Here is a 22,868-nt window from a genome sequence, read left to right as displayed (position 1 = left end):
TCACCCTCATGCGTGGATAGTAGGGATCGGTCATAGAGTCTCTCTTCTCTTAGAAGTCATCTATTCAGTCAGAGCTCTCTTATTGATATAATTTCTTCGAATTTGGTGGTTGACCCAAACTGAGTTCGGTAAAGAGAGTCTGAATCTTATTCTTCATTTACATCTTGAAAGCTTCAAATTTAGTGATATGATTTCTTCGACCTTGGTGATAGACCCAAACTGATTGAATACTTCATTCGCTTTAAAGAGAATCTCAATCTTATTCTTCATTCACTTGTTGAATGTTTCGAATTTAGTATTGATTGTCTCTCATAGAATATGCTTCCAAATGATATTAAAAAATATTTTTTATTATCGGGTTAAAAACATGTATCGGTTGAAATAAGTGATAGTCAAAATGGTTGAGGGATGTAGACTACGGTTTAGGCTTATTTTATGATCGTTTTGAGTGTCATTTAATCTACCACCAATTTTGTGAATTCGTCTAATTTTAATTGTTTTACCATCGTAACAATCCTAAATTATGAGACGAAGAGTAAGTGGAAGTGCCACATGCTTACCGGACTCCGTTGAATTCAAAGCTCATTTTGACTTGTGGTAAGATAGGGAGAGTGTTAGTCAATGCTGTTTTCACCGATATGGCTTTTACCGGGTTGGAATGAGAGGCTGCCTTTTGTCCTCACGCCCAGTGAAGAGCAGACGCCAAACGATAGGAAGTGTCCTGTGGACCTCTTCTCACACAGCGACACTCTTGTCTACGTGAACTCCGTCAACAGCTCTCTCTCTCTCTCTCTCTCTCTCTCTCTCTCTATCTTAATTTGCGGTGGGGTGGGAAGGGGGTGAGGAATAATAGATGCACAAGGGGAAAGGTGGAAGAGAAAAAGGAGAATCGTCCATAAGGGAAGAAGAGAGGAAGAGAAGGGTCACATGACAGCCCTTTGTTATGTGGATCTCCCTTCCATGGAGTAGCACAAGAAGAAGGGGAGGAAGAGGTTATCTACTACTTTTGCTCTTTTGTTTTCTTCTCGCGCTGTTTCTCTTTCGTTCCATTTGGCTGTGAGCGTAACTGGTTGTTTGGGTTTGCAGCTCTCCTTGTTCTTTAGCAGAGGTAGCAAGAGCCAGGAGGAAGAGTTTGGAGGCTTTTGTTTAGGGTTGCCTTGTTGGTGCATAGATCCACACTCGTGTGCTACGACTTGTGTTCTTGCTCTCTTCCTCCCTCCCTTTCTTTGGTTCTTTTCCTGTGTTTTGGATCTGGAAGAGGAAGAGTTGGATCGAAAGGTAGCCACGGCTTCTCTGTGGCTCTAATTTGGACGCATCAGTGATCCCATACGGAAACAGATAGTGAGGGTAAGAGGATCAAGAAGACCATCGAGTGGGAGAGAAAGCGCAGTGCTGTTTTGTTGCTTTGGTTCAGGAAATGACAATGGCTTCGTCGTCGGTACCTTTGTTCGGATCCATAGAGGAAGAGAAGCATGTCACCCAGCAGCAACAGCCACAGCCAGGCTCAGCGGTAGCTGCTAATGCTGCTGCTCAACCAGCAGCTCCTCCTCCTCCGAAGAAAAAGAGGAACCTCCCTCGAAACCCAAGCAAGTATCCAAACTCACGAACACTTGCATGCAAAAAAAATCCTAATTCACAGATCTTAATCTTTTCGGATTCTTTCCCCAGAGTTTGCTACTGCTGTGTACTATCAACTATCCTAACCAGTTTCTTCCACATGTTGTCGAGTCAAACAATTTCATTGTAAGGACTCCATTGACTCTGATTGAATCCGCAGATCCTGATGCTGAGGTAATCGCCTTATCCCCAAAGACGCTCCTTGCAACGAACAGATTCATCTGCGAAGTGTGCAACAAGGGGTTCCAGCGGGAACAGAACCTGCAGCTGCACCGGCGTGGCCACAACCTACCGTGGAAGCTGAAGCAGAAGAACCCCAAGGACGTCCGCCGCCGTGTGTACGTCTGCCCCGAGCCGACCTGCGCCCACCACGACCCCTCTCGCGCCCTCGGCGACCTCACCGGCATCAAGAAGCACTACTGCCGCAAGCATGGCGAGAAGAAGTGGAAGTGCGACAAGTGCTCGAAGCGGTACGCCGTGCAGTCGGACTGGAAGGCCCATTCCAAGACGTGCGGTACTCGCGAGTACCGCTGCGACTGCGGAACCCTCTTTTCCAGGTACTGCGTGCATCTATCATCGCATCCAATGCTCATCGATCGATGCATTTTGGACATCCAACTCCAATCCATGATTGAAACATCAGCATCCATCCCGCAGTAGGTTCTTGGTCATGTTGGTGGTGCTACTCCCCTCTGCACTCATCACCGATCTCGGTTTCGGTGACTGGGATTTCTCGATCTAAGAATCTTAGGTAGGGTTAGGGTTACCATCACTGGATTCACGTGGTGCCCTGGAGGCAATGCTTACCAAGTTCCTTTGTTGTGTTGTGAATTGGAGATACATGGGCAACAAGGCATGGCCATGGCACACAGCTCCACCATTTCATGAGAGTCGCCTTTGGCTGTGAGCGAATTATTCTTGTTCGGGGGTGCGAGACCACTCGAGGTGTGAAGTGCACCGACACTTATTCTTGTTAGGATGAGTAAATGTAAAGAAGTTGTGCATTGATTGAGGTAATATCAACAAATCTTGGCTTCGGAGCAATGGAAAGGGCTTCAAATCATGGAAGGAGTTCCATCTCGAATATATTATATGGTTCTAATCTGATGCCTTGCAACACGATGTATGAAACAGAGATGCATGCTTAGCATCTTCTTTCTTCCAAGAGTGCAACTAATAGCTTCATCTTGTGGTCATTGACGCAGGCGTGATAGCTTCATTACACACAGAGCCTTCTGCGACGCATTAGCACAAGAGAGCGCGAGGGTTCCAGCCAGCATGAACACCATCGGCAGCCACTTCTATGGCAACACCGGAATAAATTTGGGCCTTCCTCACTTGAATTCGCAGCTCTCCACCTTGCAAGATCAAACACATCCATCAGCAGATCTTCTCCGGCTTGGCGGAAATGGCAACGCTATGCAGTTCAATCACCTCACGGTGCCGTCCTTCCGACCACCACCGCCACCTCAGTCTGCCCCGTTCTATCTTGGTGGCGGCTCAAGCCAAGACATCAATGAGAACACTCAATTGCTACAAAGCAAACCATTCCATGGCTTCATGCAACTGCAACACCTTCAAACCAACACCGAATCTTCATCCCCCTCGGCTGCCGCAGCTGCTACTAATCTTTCCAATCTTGGTATCTTCTCTGACAGCAGCAACAGGAGCGCCGTCACCAACAGCAGCAACGTAGCAATGAACCAGAATGCTCATCTACTCGTCTCTGATCCATTTAACACTGCTGGTGGAAGCAACGGGCCAAACGCAATCTTTGCAGGAAATATCGTGGGCAACAATCTTATTGATGCAAACATGTCTCCTATGTGCAACAACTCGGTGAGCAATGAATCAATGCCACCACATATGTCGGCAACTGCACTTCTTCAGAAGGCTACTCAAATGGGTGCAACATCCAGTTGCATCAGTGCGAGCTCCTCGCTCAGAGGAGTCGGCAGCTTATATTCTAGCGCTGCAAAGAATGCAGGTTCTCGGACTGTCTTCGATGGCGTAGAGAGCGAGAGCCATTTCCAAGACCTCGTGAATTCTCTCACTAACGAAACCAGTGGCATACTGAGTGGTGGAAACCAGCAAGAAACCGGGTTCAGCGGCTTCGGAGCCACTGACAGGTTAACTCGAGACTTTCTTGGGGTTGGCAGCATGATGAGGAGGATGGGAGGAGTTCTAACGCAAAGGGAGGAACAACATCTCGGCATCGACATGGCCTCTTTGGATCCGGAACTGAAGTCAGTCTGCAACAAGCGTTACTGAAGACAAGGCAGACTTGGTAGGTATGCAACTCGACTTGGCCAATACTGGGAGAGAAAGCTGCTGCTGTAGTCACTTTCCTTACTGTCACTGCGAAACCAGTTTAGCAGGAGCCAAATAACTGCAGCTTGTCCCAGCTTCAAGCTAAAGGACTGTGTTATACGCAATCTTAACCTGCAATATTTCCTTTCTAAATTGTCTTTCTCCTTCTTTAGCTTTGTTGCTATTGGACAAGAACTCTTTAAGTCTATTGAAGCTAATGAAAGCTTTCCTTCATGGGTTACATTGTTTGCCCTCCGTCTCTCTCTTTATGTACTCAGAGACAAGCAACCGGCAAAGGATAGGTGAGAGTGAGAGAGAGAGAGAGAGAAAACGCAATACTATAATCCATGTTTGGTGAAAAGAGTGCTTTGAATTTGTACACGCATATATTCGGTGAGACTTCGCAGGTGTTGAGAACGATGACCACACGTTGACCGCCAGTCGCAACCCGCCCAAAGGCTTGATAGTATCGACCACATCAGCATCGGCCCGCCACAGAGTTATCATCTCCTCCCCTTCGTCACGTCCCCGAACGCCCTTTGCCTGCCATGGACGCGAGGGTGACGACAAGGTCGTCATCGTCATCAACTCCGGTGGTACCACCGTGTAGCACACCCCGTTGCAGGGACCCATAGGGAGAGCGACAGGTTCACGGATGTTGCCGCATTACGAAGCACTCGTTGGTCCCTCATGTGAGCCTCCCGTCGCTATGCCATTCCCTGCTTGATTTGCCTTGCTATGTTTGCAGAGAAATATCTTCTGATATATCACTTTCGTTTAGGATATCGGATTCCTTTTCTCCTCCTCTCAGGTCGCCGTCACCGCTCATGCGTCAGGGAGGGTGAATCCTTTCTCGACATCTCGTTCTTATTCTTTAGTTCATCTCAAGGAAGGCAGTTCGATCGAACAGTTCTCTGAATGGCTTGAACATACAGTAACGATGGGTAGATATACTTTTACCCAATCTACACATGAACAATGGCGCATACGTTCCACCTTTGTTCAGCATCATACTTCAATATATAGCATTGTCGTAATGCTGTTGTTTTACATGGTCATGGAATGTCTTCTGCCTCCAAGCAGATGATGCTCTCGAGGTGTTGCAGTTCCATCTAAAGGCAAATGCTAAGTTTAAGAGGATATGCCAAATTAAAGTGCATGCGTCGCTCCGACAGATGAATCCATAGGGCAAGGACACCGCATCTGTACAGCCAACAAAACAAATATGAAATGACAAATATATATATATATATATATATATATATATATATATATATATATATATATATATATATGTATGTATATATTAATCTCATTTTCATATTAGTCAGTATTGGTTCGAAGGTGCTTTACATTAAGGGTGTACTGGGATTTCTACTAAGAGATTGCAAGTGAAACTTGGACTGGATGCAAAACTGAAGCATTGACCATAAAAAGGATTATTTTTGAGTTTATTATATATTTTTTAATTAACTATAATTAATATTTTAGTTTTTATACTTTTAAAAATTAAATTATGATCTCTACTTATACTTATGAAAGTGAAATATTTAATCATGTTCCTTATTATGTTGTGGACTCTATTGACTAAAATACCATATGTGCTCAATGATAAATCAAGTGAGGCAGAGTCGACACGTGCTTAGTGATAAGCCATATAATATTTTTGTTAGCAGAGTCGATGATAAGGGGAAACTAGATCAAATGTTTCATTTCCATAAATATAAATATCTCAATGTAATTTTTAAAAATATAGGGTTTGAGATGCTAATGATAGATAATTACATGAGGTAATATATAATTAATTCACTGTTTTTTTACAAATAGAAAAGGGGTATATTTGGAAGTTGAGAGGGATGATTAAAATCTAATTAAGATTTTGAAGAAAGAAGAACTACTTCCTTAGTCTCATGAAATTGCATTACCAATATGGAAGTTCTGATATCCAAGTTATTAAGTTCCTACACACATAGAGATGATATTGACCTCCCTTTTTTTATCTTATATCATAGGCTCTAAGAGGGAATCTTATAATCTTATTTTGAATTTAATGTTTCTCGACATAAATTAACTTATACTGTCTCATGAAAACCTTTGATTAATCACCTCTTAAGAGTTCATTTGTAAAGACAACAACGTTAGTAGCAATTTTAAAATCTCTTTAGTTGTTCAAATGCAAGAGGCTTAAATCTCTTGCTATTTTGTTTCATCATCGATCATACCAAATAAATTTAGGTTAATTATATATTATTCTTATAATTAGTTATATTTAGTATCTTAATTTTTATATTTTTAAAAATTATATTATGATCCATATATTTTTTTATGAATTATTAATTTTATTGATAAAAATAATACAGAGTTTATCACTAAACACGTGTAGTATTTTCATCAATAGAATCGATAATATGAAAAAAAAGATTATATATTTTACTTTCATGAGTAAAAAGATTTTAATATAATTTTTAATAATATAAAAATTAAAAATATTAAGATTAACTAATTACAAATGATAATATATTTTTTATAAATTATATTATGATTAATATATTTTTATAAATTATTAATTTTATTGATAAAAATAATGTAGAGTTTATCACTAAACACGTGTAGTATTTTCATCAATAGAATCGATAATATGAAAAAAAATGATTATATATTTTACTTTCATGAGTAAAAAGATTTTAATATAATTTTTAATAACATAAAAAATTAAAAATATTAAGATTAGCTAATTACAAATGATAATATATTTTTATAAATTATATTATGATTCATATATTTTTATGAATTATTAATTTTATTGATAAAAATAATGTAGAGTTTATCACTAAACACGTGTAGTATTTTCATCAATAGAATCGATAATATGAAAAAAAAGATTATATATTTTACTTTCATGAGTAAAAAGATTTTAATATAATTTTTAATAATATAAAAATTAAAAATATTAAGATTAACTAATTACAAATGATAATATATTTTTTATAAATTATATTATGATTAATATATTTTTATAAATTATTAATTTTATTGATAAAAATAATGTAGAGTTTATCACTAAACACGTGTAGTATTTTCATCAATAGAATCGATAATATGAAAAAAAATGATTATATATTTTACTTTCATGAGTAAAAAGATTTTAATATAATTTTTAATAACATAAAAAATTAAAAATATTAAGATTAGCTAATTACAAATGATAATATATTTTTATAAATTATATTATGATTCATATATTTTTATGAATTATTAATTTTATTGATAAAAATAATGTAGAGTTTATCACTAAACACGTGTAGTATTTTCATCAATAGAATCGATAATATGAAAAAAAATGATTATATATTTTACTTTCATGAGTAAAAAGATTTTAATATAATTTTTAATAACATAAAAAATTAAAAATATTAAGATTAGCTAATTACAAATGATAATATATTTTTATAAATTATATTATGATTCATATATTTTTATGAATTATTAATTTTATTGATAAAAATAATGTAGAGTTTATCACTAAACACGTGTAGTATTTTCATCAATAGAATCGATAATATGAAAAAAAATGATTATATATTTTACTTTCACGAGTAAAAAGATTTTAATATAATTTTTAATAATATAAAAATTAAAAATATTAAGATTAACTAATTACAAATGATAATATATAATTAGTCCCATAATTCTCAATCGCCAAAGTAAATATTTGGATCGATTTGCACGTCAATAATGACGACGCTTTTTATGGAGTTTCTGGAAGGACTCCGGACTCATGTACCCACACGGTCACCTTCCGTGGGACCCACGTTCCGCAGCTGCTTGAAATACCTCTCTCTGTCTCTCTCTCTCACTGGATCTTGTGGCTCCCACCACTTGGTTACTCCATGTTTCTAAAATAGTGTCCCCCCCCGCCCCTCTCTCTCTCTTTTTCTGGTCTCTCCTCATCTCTCTCCCGCCCCGTCTCTCTCTCTCTCTCTCTCTTTTTCTTTCTCTTTTTTTCGGTTTTGTTGTTCCCACCTCCTTGGGATAATAAAGAGCCGAGCTTCGATCGAATTTGGGGGTAATCGGCAATGGCGGAAGGCGGTGGCGAGGGGCAATCGAGAGAGCTCGACGAGACGCCCACATGGGCGGTGGCTTCCGTCTGCGCCGTTATCATCTTGATCTCCATTCTGTTGGAGAAGGGCCTACACCACCTCGGACAGGTGACCCCATCGATTTCGTCACATTTCCTTTTCATGTGGTCCTCTCTTTTCTTTTTCTTTCTTTACCTTAAAAATAATAAAAGTTTAGCTCTCTTTTACCGCTCGAGAGAATGGTTTGAACGAAGATGTTGTTATTAATCAACCTTGATGCATTGCACGATTCATGTTATTATCCTGTCTAAAGTGAGTTCTTCAAAAAAATATTGGGGGGTGTCTGTTTCCCTTGTTCTGTTCTTTCCCTATATAAAGCCATTTCAAGATTTTGGTTTCGGTTCATCTTGGAAGCTCGACTCATGTTCATGTTCTCTTTATTTAGGTGCTTTTGTATTCTTAATTGTTGCCAATAATGATATATGATTCTCTTCATGAAAATTGGGTCCTCTGTTCTGCTTGGTCTCCCTGTTTTGTTTCAATTTGTTTTCTATTTTTTCTTTCTCGATTTTGCTATATGAAGGATTGTTTTGTGGAATGAATAATGGTGGTAGAAACGAAAGGTATTAGAACTAAAATAGTCTTTCTTTAGAAAAACCTCCGGTGCTTCCTTCGTTTTATGCTAGTACTTGAATTTTTCTTGCCACTAAAAAGAAAAGAAGAGCTTGAGTTACACAGGCATGAAAGTTAATCTTCTTCGGCTTACTGCCTGATTTGTGAATACTTGGTTTGCTTTTAACATTATCTTGGTTGGCAGTGGTTTACAGAGAGGCGCAAGAAGGCTATGTTTGAAGCTCTTGAGAAGATTAAGGATGGTAAGAAATGAAGTTTTATACTCTTCCTGATTAGACGAACCTAAGCACTACGTTTGTAACTAAACCTTATTTTGTCTTGATCATGACTATAATTTTAACTGATGTGACACTATTTTTTTTGAGGAATTGAGTCGAAGGAATTCTGAATTCTATTTACATTATTCAAATCTAATTCAAAAGCTCCCGTTCTAAAGTTCACAAACATGTACTCACCAGTGAAGCCAAAACCCCACAATAAAAGCTGAAATGTAATTGTAACCCATGTCAAATAAACAAAATAAATGAACAACTACAAGAATAAACAATCACCTTTTACAACTGGAAGATCTAATAGACACTTTCCAACTGTTAAATTCAGAATATTTAATGGTCTTTTCTGTCAAATGGCAGCTAACTGGAACTTAAGTTGAAATAAATTGGGTACTGAAAAACATGCACAATAAACCTAGAATTATTGTTGAAAGTCCCATAATTTTTTTCTCTTTAGTTTGTTTGCAGTTCGCTAGTGCCGACAACAGCATATCTTGACCAACCAAAATCTAGACCAACAACAGTCTGCTATGTATTTCTTCTGTTCAAAACTATCATAAAAATTCGACAAGGCCCTCCTCTAAATTGGATGTAATTTCTGATCTACTTCTGTAGTTTCCTCAACAAAATACAACAAATGGATAAATTATATTTGTTAATACCAATGCCATGCAGTGCATCCCCATTCATTTTCTCTACAATGAATTCCTTGAATGAAGTATCTCTAGTCTAGTCAGTTTTTGTTATTTGCTGCTAAATAACAAAAAGAAAAAAAAACTTTCCAACTGGAAATTTTTGACCAATTTTGATCTGCGCTGCTTGTTCCTCATCATCCATAGTTTTGGAATGTATATTATGCAATGGAAGAATCTTATCTCCATATACATCTTCCGTTTTGTGGTTCTATTATTCATGTTGACATCCTGAATCAGATAAGCTCATTTCAATCCTTCTGTTGTAGCTTTGTCAGGTTTCTTTATGTGAACTTAATATTCTATGAGCTACCTTCCCGTTCATCACAAAAAGGAGTTCTTTTAAGTTTTATCCCTACCCAAGGATCCCTTTTCTTGGTATATTATCTGTAGTAGGCAGTACATGCTGGTTCAGGTCCAGACTGTTGTATGGGTGGTACATCCTGGTTTGAATACAGACTAATACATAGACTGTCAAGTTTTCAGTGGAATTTGGTTTATATTTGATAAATTTCAACAGTTTTGTGACTTTGGTGAAAGTCCCTAAACTGATTAAACATTGAACTAATGGGACTTATGAATAAGCCTTTACTAGTTTTTGTATCTCAAGCTTGACTCATAGTGACACCACAACCAAAAATGAACAAGAGGGTTTGAATCATTCCTTTCCTTTCTTTTCAATTTTCATTTTCAATTTTCTACCTTTTTTTTTGTACTTCTACTGTTGGCACACAATGGTGTAGTCCATACTGGCATGATATACTGGTCTGACCAGCAATGGGTAACAGATCCAGTATTACAAACAGTGATTCTTCCCCCAGGCTACCTCATAGAGTTTAAGAACAAATGACACAGAGCACACTCACTGATTTAAATGATGACTACAATTATGTAGATTTTCCATTGCCTTATACCTTATGAAACCGAAGTAGGAAAATACAAGATGTTATTGAAACGACTGTCCAAAAGGGGTACTACTTTGCAGAAACTGGTTCTTGTCTTCTAGAATATCTCCTTGGCACTGAATCAACTAAGATTTTATTCTCACTCTGTAGTGCTTATTACCATCAGTTATCCACTAAGGACCATCTAAAATCTGTCAAAGTTGATTATTGCCAAGGTCCTGAATTTCTTCTTCTCGTAAACCTGTCTTCGATTTAGCATTGAATGCCTCTACTGTTCATATCATTGCTCTTTCATAGGCTCAATCCTTCTACTTATTGCCCAAGGAGGAGGTGTGGAAAGCAAAAATAAGTCGAAATTTCAGAGAGAATGGAATTTTTTAAATTCAGCATAACACCGATAGACAAGTTTTTAATATACTCTTCATATCTCTACTACACCTGAATCATTGCCATCCAATCACTCTTATAACGTAACATTGCTTTTTTTTAAAAAAAAAACAAGTAAATTAAGGACAATGACTTCTCTTTGCCTTTCATAATCCAAGCCGACTCAAAAACAGTAATTTGTTATTCGCAAAAGCATCAGATAAATTTTATGAAATCTAATCTTCATGACCTTTGCCTGATAATATTGGCCTTACCAGCTAAAGCCAAATAATCAAGGTATCATCTGCAGAATATAGACTCGTAAACTCTCGCCAATGAACTTTCTTGGAGACCATGCAAGAAACTTCTTAATGACTAACTTCAACAACTGGTTCAGTCAATTGGCCACCAAGAAAAAAAAGAGAGAATGATACAAATTGTTTCCCATTCAGAGTCTTTTATACATCTGATTTCACTATAATTAGTTCCAGTCAAAGAGAAATGGTTTGTTACGAAGTGATTACATTCAGAACCCATCTAATCCATTTATCACTTCACCTACTACTAACTAAAACTTATTCAAGAAAAAACCCAGTCTAAAGATTCTTGTCTTTGGGTCTACTTGTCCTTGTGTTTGACTTGGTCAAAATAAAATATGAAAAGTTGTTTTGTGATTAAAATGCTTTCACTAGATTTGTTGCTTAAGTTACCTTTGTCAACTCTTTTGGTGATTTTTGCAGAGTTGATGATTCTTGGATTCATATCCTTATTGCTGACATTTGGTCAGAACTACATTATCCAAATCTGCATACCTGAGGAAGCTGCAGATACCATGTTGCCATGTCTCAAGGAGGGAAAAGAGGAAACCATTGAGGGTGAAGGCCATCGTAGGAGACTTTTATGGAGCTCACTTGAGGGATTTGGTTCAAAGCATCGAATGTTAGTGGAAGCTTCATCATCGCCTCACTGTCCTGAAGTAAGTGCATATGCACAGTTTGTGCCTATAAAACTGCATACTTGCTTTCTGCAATGAATTTGGAGTCGAACAAATGTGATGATTTTGTTTTCTATGAATTCTGGGAAATTAGTTTACTTGGTCCACATAGTATAAAATGCTATTTTTGGAAAGGGCGAAATAAAATTGGTAAAATAGAAGCTACATTATATGAACATTTAATATATGGTCTCAAAGGCTCTGCCATTTCACTTAAAGTTAGTTGCATCATAAAAGCTGTCATGGGAAGAAATAGCACTAGTAATATAGAAGTTATATTATATGAGTATTTAATTTTTCGTCTCAGAGGCACTACCATTTCAATGTGAAAGTCTGTTGCAACATCAAAGCTGGATATCCTGGGAGTTCCTTTTTATAATAAGATCAAACACATTATCTGATTCAGTATGCGCTCTGCAACTAAATGATCAACTGCATTCCATAAAAATGGAATGCATTGGGATCTCCAAAAGCTAGGAGACCTATGGACAACATGATTAGGCTCCCTTGGTATATGACAAAACTGTACAATTGTCTATCTATTCTGTATAAAATGAATGTCAGCAAAAATATTATAAGAAACCAAGGAACCACGGTCATTACCTTAACAAAATTGTTGACCTCCTCTGAGTCGGACTTTATCCATGAGTTAGATAGGTAAAGATATTCAGCCTTTCTCAATCCATTTCAAGGATTAATATTTTGCCTAGTTCAGTCCATGATGACCGGTATCTATCGGTCTGAGTGTGAACCAGTTTGCAGACCATCCCTTTTCCGGTGGTCCACTTTGGTTTACATTTTCTTTTAGCTCTAGGTCCCATGTATTCATGCATCTTGCGGCAGCATTGGGAGATGCACTCACTGCCCGCCGTCCATCAGTCACTGCCAGAATGGTATATCTCCTCTTCCTCCTTCGTCTTCTCTCCTCCTTTCTTCCTTCTTCTTCCTCTTCTTCTCCTTCTTCTCCCTTCTTCTTCCTCCAGTTGCTTTCGTCTTTGGCATACCATGTGTCAATATGTCGGACGCATACCGGTCTAGATCCAGTATCTGAAATTGAGTTCCTTGATCCATCCAGCAATGCGAGGGCCATCCTAGGATTGCTAGTTTTATGGCTTCCACATCCAAGACCAAGTACCTTGCCACAAGCCTATTTCAGCACAAATCCTTTACCCACAGGAATATCAGGGGAGATAATTGAGTCATCTGTTTCTACAACATAACACTCACATCATTGACCACTCGAGTGTCTCCTTGCTTTTCTAGAATCCCCTGAGTATTTTGAACTATATTGAAATAGTAATTAATACAGGCTAAATATTGAAATAGTAATTAATACAGGCTAAACTTTACAGATGAATGATAAAGGATTAGTTTGATAGTTGTGCAATTTGGCATCATTCCTAATAATCCACAAGTACCGCAGGGAGGTAACAATAAGATGTTGAATCCAATTAGAAGAACATTTGGCTAAATATTTCCTTTCCTCTAATGAAGCACCACATATCTGTTGAAGAAGATTCGTGAAGGACATAGCCAAGGAGAATTTATAAAAGATATGTTTAGGAGAATCAATATACAAATAACAAAATAAGTTTTACCCACCCTCGGAGAATATTAGACATCTACCTAAAAGTTGGGAGTCTATTCTAGCAACACTTCTTAAGGAAAACCTTAATTTTAGGAGCAGCTTTGAGATGCCAAATTGTATTTTAACCTGGTCAATTCTTTTTTACCAACATCATCGTTCGTACTGAAGTAACAATAAGCATTGCTAACAAAAATAGATCTAGAAGGGCAAAGTGCCAAGTCCCACTTGTCTTCATAGGGAACTTGAGAGAAAGATGAATACTCTGAATTTTCTTGAACATGGAGGGATGGAATAGAGCAATTAACTTAAGATAATTCTATTAATTGTTCATGGTTAAGTTAAACACCATGCTGTGATTCCTCATTTCACTTACACTGATAAGAGTAGGCAATCTATTAAAAGGGGTACTGTCAGACCAGAAGTCTTCCCATAAGGTTCTTGGGGGTTGATGTATGGATATTGTAGAATAATGTAAAATGATACAATATCACACCATTTGGTACCTTTAACAGGATATGACTGCACTTGACTTCATTGTTGTTGTCAACCTACCCACTAGAAAGTTTTTGAATCATGATATTAAATCAAAATTTTTTAGTTTGCTCCAAGCAATAATCTTGATAAATCTTTGTGGTTCAGTTATTTAGATTTGATTCTAACATCTTTTAAATTGGATCTTTCTTTAATTGTTTTCTCTTTTTAAATACAGTTAGTTTTAAAATTGGAATCTGCTACTGTTTTTTCTATTTATAGGGGAAGGTACCACTTATTTCGCTGCATGGTCTCCATCAGTTGCACATTTTCATATTTTTCCTGGCTATCTTTCATGTCACGATTAGTGGTCTTACGATGGCTTTGGGAAGAGAAAAGGTAAACAGTTATTTGAAAATTTACCAATTCTTGTATTGGATAGCTTCAAATAGCAAATTAGTTTGAAAAGTTATAATGAATTATTATTTTTTGTTAAACAACTGTTATCATGCAGATTAGCAGTTGGAAGGAGTGGGAAATAGAGACCTCCTCTCCAGATTATGAATTCTCAAATGGTAATCATGTTTGCAATTTATACTTCATGGTGTTTGCGGTAGAACTTTTATATGAAAATCATTACACTCGTTAGTCACCGAATATCTCTGCCTGCTAATGCCTTACCATTGTGCCAAGGCCCAACCTTAAATGTTTTCCTGATTATAAAGTGACATTATGGTATCTAATAGATTGTATATTGCCAAACCAAGTATTTTGTTGCTTCTTTCTTATGTCTAGTGCTAAATTCAACAACTATATTCTATTAAAAATTAGTGATCACTGAATTCTGCCCAGCTGGGGCTGGGACATACTTTTTAATATGCTTATTCATACTTAAAGAAATATTAGTTTAGGTAAAATTAACATTGGAAATATTACTATGTTCATCATGAAAGCAGATTCCTTTGGACATTGTTTGCCCCATTGTTATTACTTATTGGTGATGCCCACAGTTTGCTCCATCCAAGTTGATATAAGCACATAATAATCGAACCTATCACTGATCACTAGACAGTTTCACTCATCTGTCAAGTTAGGTTACTAGGTGGAACAAAATCTTTGACAGATCTGACAGGACATAGTTCTTGTGAAGGTTTTATATCTTGATAATACTGGTTGGTATGATTGATATTTACTGGTCTAACCATGTTCCAGTATTGAAGCACATAGCTAGATACTGGTTCAATATTATTTGTTTTATTTTTGTATTATGTTATTTAATGATTCCGAATGGAGTAGATTTAGTTATTGCCTAGTGTATGATAGGTTACTAAAACCGATATCCTTGGTTCATACTCTCTCCAACTTGGCAATTGTAATATCCTGATCAATTACGTCTTTGCTGTTTTCAAAGTTTAACTAAAAGTTTTGCTTGCATTCAAATGGTGCAGATCCCTCAAGGTTTAGATTTTCACATGAGACATCTTTTGTGAGACAGCATACAAGTTTCTGGAATAGAATCCCAGTCTCATTTTACATTGTAAGAAGATTCTTCAGCTGAATATTGTTTATTTTTACCTTTCATTTGCTTTCTGATTTGATAGATAACGCCTGTAAGTGTAATTGCATCCAAAAATAGTGTAGTGAGCTTCGTTTCTAACAATTGTTTTGTGATTTATTAATCTAAGTCTCATCTCAGGATTGCATATTTCATTTAAGATCCCAAAATTACATTAGATGCAATGGATTAGCAAAATCTTAAGTTGTATACTTGCCTGTTTTTTAACGAAAACATCATCTTTTTGTTATGGTAAAAGTTATGTTATGAAGATGATGGTCTTGTAGTATCTTACTTATGCAGGTTAGCTTTTTTCGTCAATTTTTCATTTCTGTTCGAAAGGCTGATTACTTGGCCATGCGTCAGGGTTTCATCACTGTGAGTTTTCTAATGGAGAGTTCACAATGTTTCAAATGGAATTGTTGTTTGCTTTAGTTTTAATATCACTCACTACAGGTTCATCTAGCTCCTGGTAGTAAATTTGACTTCCAAAAATACATTAAAAGGTCACTGGAGGATGACTTCAAGGTTGTTGTGGGAATCAGGTTTGATAATAAATCTTCAAATTTCTCTGTCATATGCTTGTTATCAAATCATGTAAACTAATTCATTTTGTGTATTGCTATTTTGCTGCTACCAGCTAGGGGTTGGTATTTAATAATGATAGAGCTAACAATATAAAATATTCATCTATTCTTGTCTTCCGAATATATAACATTTACCAGAAATCTTTTCTCCAAAATATGGGAAAAAGCAGCCAAGATATGCCATTGTTCATGGACTGATTTTCGAAGCACCAGACTTAGATGGAGTAAATGTAGGAAAAGGAGTGCCTACAGGGATTAAGAATATGTTACGTTCATTATACCAAGCTTGATTGAAAACCAAGAATAAAAGGTAAAGAAGGATTGTATTGATCGCTACATGTCTTAAAAATATTGTATTAGATTGGTGTTTCAACTCATGCAAAATGTGCCATTGTATTATAGGCTAATTTTTCGTAATATGCTGCCATGCACAGTGTGTTATCTAACATGACAGGATAATCCTTGTCCCTTGATAGTTGATAACTTTTCTTTTACCCATCAATTCAGGATACCAAAGTGAACTATGACAGCTCATATTATGTTTGTGTTGTTATATGGTTGCACTAAGGTGTTGCTACTTGATTTGGTCCATTGCATGTGAGGGTTGTGATCAATTGGCTTGTTAACTAGAGTCATGGTGTGCAATAAAAAATTGAAAATCTCCTTCTAGATTTGACCAATTTTTATTAGAAAATGTACATCTATTGCCAACCCTCAAGTTGTTGACATGCTAACTGAGGAAAGTTTGGGAAGGTGGGGATCTATGTGATTTAAGCACATTCAGCTAGGAAGCAACCAACGTTTCAATGTTTGACCCGATATCACTGCCAGTCCTTAGGTGGACTCCTATGGTACCAACACGATTCGGTACACACCCCCTTGTCTACTTGGGTTGGGGTAGAACAGAAGAATGGCAAAATAGAGAGAGAGAGAAGAGAGGATGAGACGACCAGAGTGAGTAGTATCTAAAACAAAAGCCATCTATGGTAACAAACTTGACAAGAGATCGTTGTTACAGTAAGTAGTACAAATTTGGGCCATAGTTTCTAAAGTTGTCAGTGAAGATGTTGAAGAAACTGAAATAATTTGTTGAAGCATATATTCTTTATCTTGTGTTATATAATGTGGAGAACAATATGCTTGATTCTTGAATTGCACTGGAATGCTCCCCTTTTAATTCCGAAATTAGTTTTTTCAAGTCTGCAACTTTTGACTTGCTTCCTTTTATGGCTGACCAGTCCTCTGTTATGGGCTTCTGCAGTGCTCTTCTTGCTTCTTAATGTGAAAGGTGTGTCATTGCAGTACATCTATGAAATCATACATTTATTTTTTATTCCATCTTTGGACAAGCAGTTAAATATCAATAATTTGCACTATATTGATTTCCTTCCAGGATGGCTTACATTATTCTGGATATCTGTCATTCCTCTTATTGTAAGCAGCATAGTATGGGTATTTTATTGGTTATTTTCTGCATTCAACCAATGATACGACCATTTCTGCAGACAATCTTGTCTGTTGGGACTAAGTTGCAGGCTATCATCACTCGAATGGCTCTTGAAATCAAAGAAAGACATGCAGTTATCCAGGGAATGCCTCTTGTACAGCTCAGTGATCATCATTTTTGGTTTGGTCGTCCCCAATTCATTTTGTTTCTCATTCATTTTACATTATTTCAGGTATGTTTCTACTTTTCCTCTGTGTTGTGATAATTAGAATTAAAAAAAAAAACAGTCTACTGCTTGGTTGACCATCAATATGATTTTGTTCATGGCAATATTCAAGTTATTTGTTCTTACATTTAAGGTATTATTTAAGATCTTCAGTAATATATATATATATATATATATATATATATATATATATGACATAACCGTTTGGATTCACAAATCCTCTCTTTATATCAATTTCTAGATTTCCTATCTTTCCAAAAGATCAACTTGGTCCTGCCTCATTTACCCTCATTGTCTTCACCTTCTAAAGTCATGACCCTTAAAATTTTTAATTGTGCCATTATTTTCTAATGAACAAAATAAGAAAGCTGGAAAAATTAAACTGATATTAAGACCTGTGATGAAATATGATACCTACATCTAAGAAAAGTTAGCAATTTCAATATTTGGTGCCTTTGTTCTCTTGTTTGAATAGGGATTTGTTCTTGATGCAATTACTTTCTCATTTCTCCATCTCCCTCTATTTTATTTGGTAAACCAAAAGAACTTACATTCTTCTAATTCTCTCTTCTCATTTTTCTTTGTTTTCTCTCATTCAGCATTCCTCTTTCTTTGGAGTTAGTAGAGCTGGAACTATATATTGACTCAAGCTTTCCTGTATGTATCCCTTGTTCAATAGGTCTATGATTTGTCTATTCAAATCCTTAGATATTTTTTGTACCATCAAGTAGTGAGTTCTGTTGGTCAAGGTTGCTCCTGTTTAGGTCAATTTGGTGTTGAATATTCCTTCAAGAAGGTACACTACTTGGAGTTCTGCTGGAGTGATGTCTATGAATTCCTTCAAAATAACTTCAATTTATGTGGAACATATGTTGTGCTGCATGTTCTTTGGCAGCTAAAACAATTAACCGCACATGTGCTGATGTCTTTGGGTTCCTCCATTTCCCAAGTGTTGCTTCAAGCTATCAATTTATTAGATTTGCCGATGTGATCAGTGACCCCTTTTTTGTCTTGTTGTGGATTGTTGAATTATGATAATAGCAGGGTTCTCAATTTCGATGTGTACCGTCCGATACGGATGGTATGTACCAGTCCGAGAGGATACTGGTACGTAGACCATCCTCTACCAGGTAGTACCAGTATTTTGACCGGTACCGAGGCATATCGATCGGAACCACCCCGGATTTCGATTGTTATCGAGGCGTACCGACGTGGTAGGTGAAAGTACTTTTAAGGTTTTAGGGTATACCATCGGTATGCCTTAGTGTATCGATAGTACATATCGGTACGTACCATACCGAGCAAAGCTCGGTACGCCAATACGGACCGGTATTCAAAACCCTGGATAATAGAGTTTGAACATAATTAAAAGGTACGAAATTCTCGTAGGATCAAGTTATATCCTCTCCCAACATGAAAACTTAGGCTTTCCTTTCATATTTTGCATCTTGTCCAACCAAATTAAAGCATAGCCTTGATGTCTCATGGCATTTAATACTTTTTGATCCTCTGATATTCCCTTTTATCCAAAGAACTCAATGACACTAAGCCATTAAAAAAAATTTTTTGGTTGAAGTTGGTCATGGAACTCCAAAACATCAATCTTAATATTGCCATGTGGATGAACTTATCCACAATTGACTTTCCCATAACTTGTTTGAGTGAATAGGGATTCTTTGGATATATCACTTGCATAACCTGTACCTAGAGTTTCAATTTTTTCATCACTTGCCTCTCTATCATGTAGTATCATTCTTCTATCATAGGCTCATAGCATTTACGCCTTTCCGCATAAGAAGAAAATAGTTCAAGAGCGTAGCAATACTCTGATTTTAGATGATGTGAAGCAAGAGAAGGGAGTGAAAGAGAATTTGTGATATGATAAAGAGAACATTTTTTCTTTGGATAGTTAATAACTAAGGGCTATCACAAAGTCCCCTCTCCTTTTATATACATTAATGATCCCAGCTATCAAACAACCTAATTAATTGACAAATCAATATTACAAATTGTTATAGTCAAACACAAGTTATTAATTCATAATTACTCATTGTTGTGTGGAACTTGGTGACTAGGATCTTGATGGCTTGGAGCTTCAGACCTCTTGTCCAATGCTACCATTCATATTCATATTTTTTTCATTCAACTTATGAATTACTGGAAAGTTTCAAAAGTCTAGTTCCCAACACATCAGATGGTTTACAATCTGGAGTCCTCTAGGTAAAGTTATCACCAAATTATTAGATGTATGAATGCAGTCCTGCCCTATCTAAAATTAATTTCAAATCTTTCCTTAAACTGCATCACTTACAGTTAACTTGATTCCAACAATCAGAAATTGACAAGGCTTTTGTTTGTTAAATATGCAGATTGGCATGATACATATGATCTTTCAAAATTTTGCAGAGTTAATTAAAAATTTTCAAATACAAATACATGAAAATAACTTTATTAAGATTAAAACAAAAAACAGTTGTGAGCTGGAAGTAGTGTTTCCACCTTAGTGTTGCATGGACTCTGGCTTTACTTTAGACACTATATTCTTCCTTTGTTTCCTGCTGCCTTTTCCTTTTTCATTTTGTGTTTATTGCTAACTTATAGGTGAGATAAAAATATTGTGTAAACTGTAAAGTATTTGAAGTGTTGTTTCATGTCTCATGCAGAATGCTTTCCAAATAATATATTTTCTATGGATATGGGTTAGGCCTTCTCTCTCTCTCTCTCTCTCTCTCTTCTCCTTTTTTTCTTTATACTGTCTCTTGATCATGATACTTATTTCCTTCAAGCTGACAATTGTTATATCTTTGAATAGTACGAATTTGGATTGGACTCTTGCTTCCAAGACAACAGGACACTCATGATTGCTAGAATCTGTCTTGGGTAAGTTCTGTTATATTCTCTTTCCTATCCACTGATGTCAAATACTTGTAATGATAAGGTTGAATACCTGCTATTATTCAGTATCTGACTACACCCGATTCCACTGTCAATTCCAGAAGCATATACATAAGTTGTGTTTGTCTTATGTAAAGAATTGGCATAATGGATCATTATATTATCAGCCATCACAATGGTATACCTAGGTGTGGTACAATATCAGTATCAATGCGACCATTGCCCTAATTTATGTGCTCTTTATTGGCCTTGACCAATGACATTTGGTCACAACTGCAGCTTGTCATTTAGATGAAATGCTGGGATAGTGTTATCAGTCGTTTCAGGCATTTAGCCTTCAGACCAAGCAGATATGTTTTCTCACTAACTGTTAGTTGCTGTATCCTTATGTACTGGCCTAAGCCTATATCTTAAATCACTATAACAAGGGTTACTTTGAAATTTCATTTAACAAGGTGACAAGATAAAGGAAGTTTTATATGCTCACGAAAAGGGTTGAATAAAGTGTTTGTAGATGATATATATCATGTTACAAGTTTACAATAAGGTATTGTGGCTAACTGGTTGTTCCCATGTGTTATCTACTTATTTGTTTCCTCTTGGCGTTTATGCAGAGTCGTAGTCCAAATTTTGTGTAGCTACATTACGCTTCCTCTTTATGCACTTGTATCTCAGGCAAGTTCTTCTTCATCTTCTTTCATTTTGATACTTCATTGTTGTAGATTTTTATTATTGCTAGACCGAAGGTTTTTTAAAGAATAACATATCCCATACAAAAGTGGTAAAATGTTCTTCAATCATTAAAGGACATTTTCTTCCTTCTTCCTCCTCTTCTACCCTTTTTTGCTTCCATCTCCCTCTTCTTCTTCTACTTTTTCTTTTTCTTCCTCTTCTTTCTCTTCCTTCTTCCTCCCCTCATGGTTCATGGTACGTTCCTGCGTACCAATACATGGTACACTGGAACAAACTAGACACGTACTGGTCCGGCCATGGATCGGCACAGGTCCAGGAACCAAAACTGCAAACTTTGCTGTCACCTGATCATTTATATTATAACATGATACTTGATCAAAATTTCAAATACTCATCAAACATAGGCTAAAATACTGTCATAAAACCATGTTTCTGTGGTTAACAAGCAGTTCATTTGGCATATTGTTTGACTGGAGAATCTAGTTTTTGATGCAAGTTTCTGTTTGTTGAGATCTATCATTTGGCATATCTGCTTGAAGCTTGAAGATATCCAATGTTTGTAATTTTATGATCAAACAAAATTGATGCTTATGCTAATCTTCTTTCGTTTTCTTCCACTGCTTCAGATGGGATCACACATGAAGAGGTCCATCTTCGACGACCACACATCCAAGGCTATCATGAAATGGCACCAAGCCGTGAAGAAAAAGAACCCAACCACCAGTCCCAAAGGAAGTCCCAAAGGAAGCCCCAAAGGAAGCCCCAAAGCAGCCACTGTTGTCCCTGCTGACAGCGAAACATCTGCCGGTGATATAATGCTAACGCCTCCTCAGAGAGATCAAGATGCCCAAGGTACCAATGCCGGAGTGCAATGGTCGGCAGCCACCGCCACCCCAACCTCAGCTGTAGCTTCTGCCGACCTGCTCACTGGATCAACTGAACAGCAGCTGCATGCAGTAGAACACGAGAAAGAAGATGATTACTCGTTCATTAATCTATCAGATACATGATTGTGATCATAATATAGTGCTGTTACAGGTTGGTTTTTGTTCTTTTTATTCTTTTTTTGTGAGATATGAGAAATGTACATTACGTACAGAACAAAATGACCAGAAAGCTGTTGTTGTAATTGTGATGTTTCACATTTTTTAACCTATTTTAGGTGAGACCATATTGTCAAATCAATGCACATACAAAAAATTCACATTTGTCTGAATTTTTTTTTAATTTACAAAGTCATAGTTTCTTCTTAAGTCTATCTATTAAACCTTTCAAAAATACTCTAACATAAAATGTAATTTATGTTTTAATATCCTCTTCTAAATTAAATTCTAAAAGGAAATATAGAAGTTACAAACTTAAACGTGTCATTATCGTGTTATCCATAAAAGTCACATGGCAATCGGGTGATATGACTAGTAGATTTGATACGTAGACGAACGATGACATGACACCACCATCGTAAAACAAAGTTGATAAGAACGTCTGGTACAGCATTTAACATAAAGGACGGAGTTTAATTCAAACATTAAAAAGAA

General features: G+C 36.6%; 2 protein-coding genes across 3 annotated transcripts; both read left to right on the top strand.

Annotated features, from left to right (window-relative positions):
- The first annotated feature begins 833 nt into the window (after positions 1–833).
- Positions 834–4,168, top strand: LOC103980667 (protein indeterminate-domain 5, chloroplastic). Its single transcript, XM_009397123.3, has 4 exons — positions 834–992; positions 1,087–1,586; positions 1,778–2,174; positions 2,823–4,168. The coding sequence occupies exons 2-4, from the start codon at positions 1,418–1,420 to the stop codon at positions 3,886–3,888; spliced, it is 1,632 nt and encodes a 543-aa protein (XP_009395398.2). The 5' UTR covers positions 834–992; positions 1,087–1,417; the 3' UTR covers positions 3,889–4,168.
- A 3,720-nt stretch (positions 4,169–7,888) lies between these two features.
- LOC135642595 (MLO-like protein 9) lies at positions 7,889–22,496 on the top strand. Of its 2 annotated transcripts, none has more exons than XM_065158874.1 (15): positions 7,889–8,135; positions 8,824–8,881; positions 11,615–11,850; positions 14,210–14,326; positions 14,442–14,502; positions 15,376–15,464; positions 15,786–15,860; positions 15,939–16,027; positions 17,308–17,357; positions 17,463–17,503; positions 17,575–17,748; positions 20,406–20,441; positions 20,555–20,622; positions 21,252–21,312; positions 21,957–22,496. In XM_065158874.1, the coding sequence occupies exons 1-15, from the start codon at positions 8,004–8,006 to the stop codon at positions 22,338–22,340; spliced, it is 1,671 nt and encodes a 556-aa protein (XP_065014946.1). In that variant the 5' UTR covers positions 7,889–8,003; the 3' UTR covers positions 22,341–22,496. The 2 variants fall into 2 exon arrangements, with proteins under 2 accessions (XP_065014946.1, XP_065014954.1); XM_065158882.1 differs by lacking the exon at positions 7,889–8,135 and adding an exon at positions 8,409–8,451.
- Positions 22,497–22,868: the final 372 nt, after the last annotated feature.

This window comes from Musa acuminata, chromosome BXJ1-4, assembly GCF_036884655.1.
Source record: "Musa acuminata AAA Group cultivar baxijiao chromosome BXJ1-4, Cavendish_Baxijiao_AAA, whole genome shotgun sequence".
In the NCBI taxonomy this organism is placed as follows: Eukaryota; Viridiplantae; Streptophyta; class Magnoliopsida; order Zingiberales; family Musaceae; genus Musa; species Musa acuminata.
This window is presented reverse-complemented; position numbering and strand designations above follow the sequence as displayed.

What these genes read in the sequence shown, in the direction of transcription:
- LOC135642595 (XM_065158874.1), top strand. Translation starts at nt 8,004, where the DNA reads ATGGCGGAAGGCGGTGGCGAGGGGCAATCGAGAGAGCTCGACGAGACG. An exon ending in AAGGTTGTTGTGGGAATCAG is followed by an intron (nt 16,028 to 17,307) that starts GTTTGATAATAA and finishes ATGGCTGACCAG; the next exon opens with TCCTCTGTTATGGGCTTCTG. An exon ending in TTCATTTTACATTATTTCAG is followed by an intron (nt 17,749 to 20,405) that starts GTATGTTTCTAC and finishes TGTCTCATGCAG; the next exon opens with AATGCTTTCCAAATAATATA.
- LOC103980667 (XM_009397123.3), top strand. Translation starts at nt 1,418, where the DNA reads ATGACAATGGCTTCGTCGTCGGTACCTTTGTTCGGATCCATAGAGGAA. An exon ending in GAACCTCCCTCGAAACCCAA is followed by an intron (nt 1,587 to 1,777) that starts GCAAGTATCCAA and finishes TTGAATCCGCAG; the next exon opens with ATCCTGATGCTGAGGTAATC. An exon ending in TGCGGAACCCTCTTTTCCAG is followed by an intron (nt 2,175 to 2,822) that starts GTACTGCGTGCA and finishes TCATTGACGCAG; the next exon opens with GCGTGATAGCTTCATTACAC.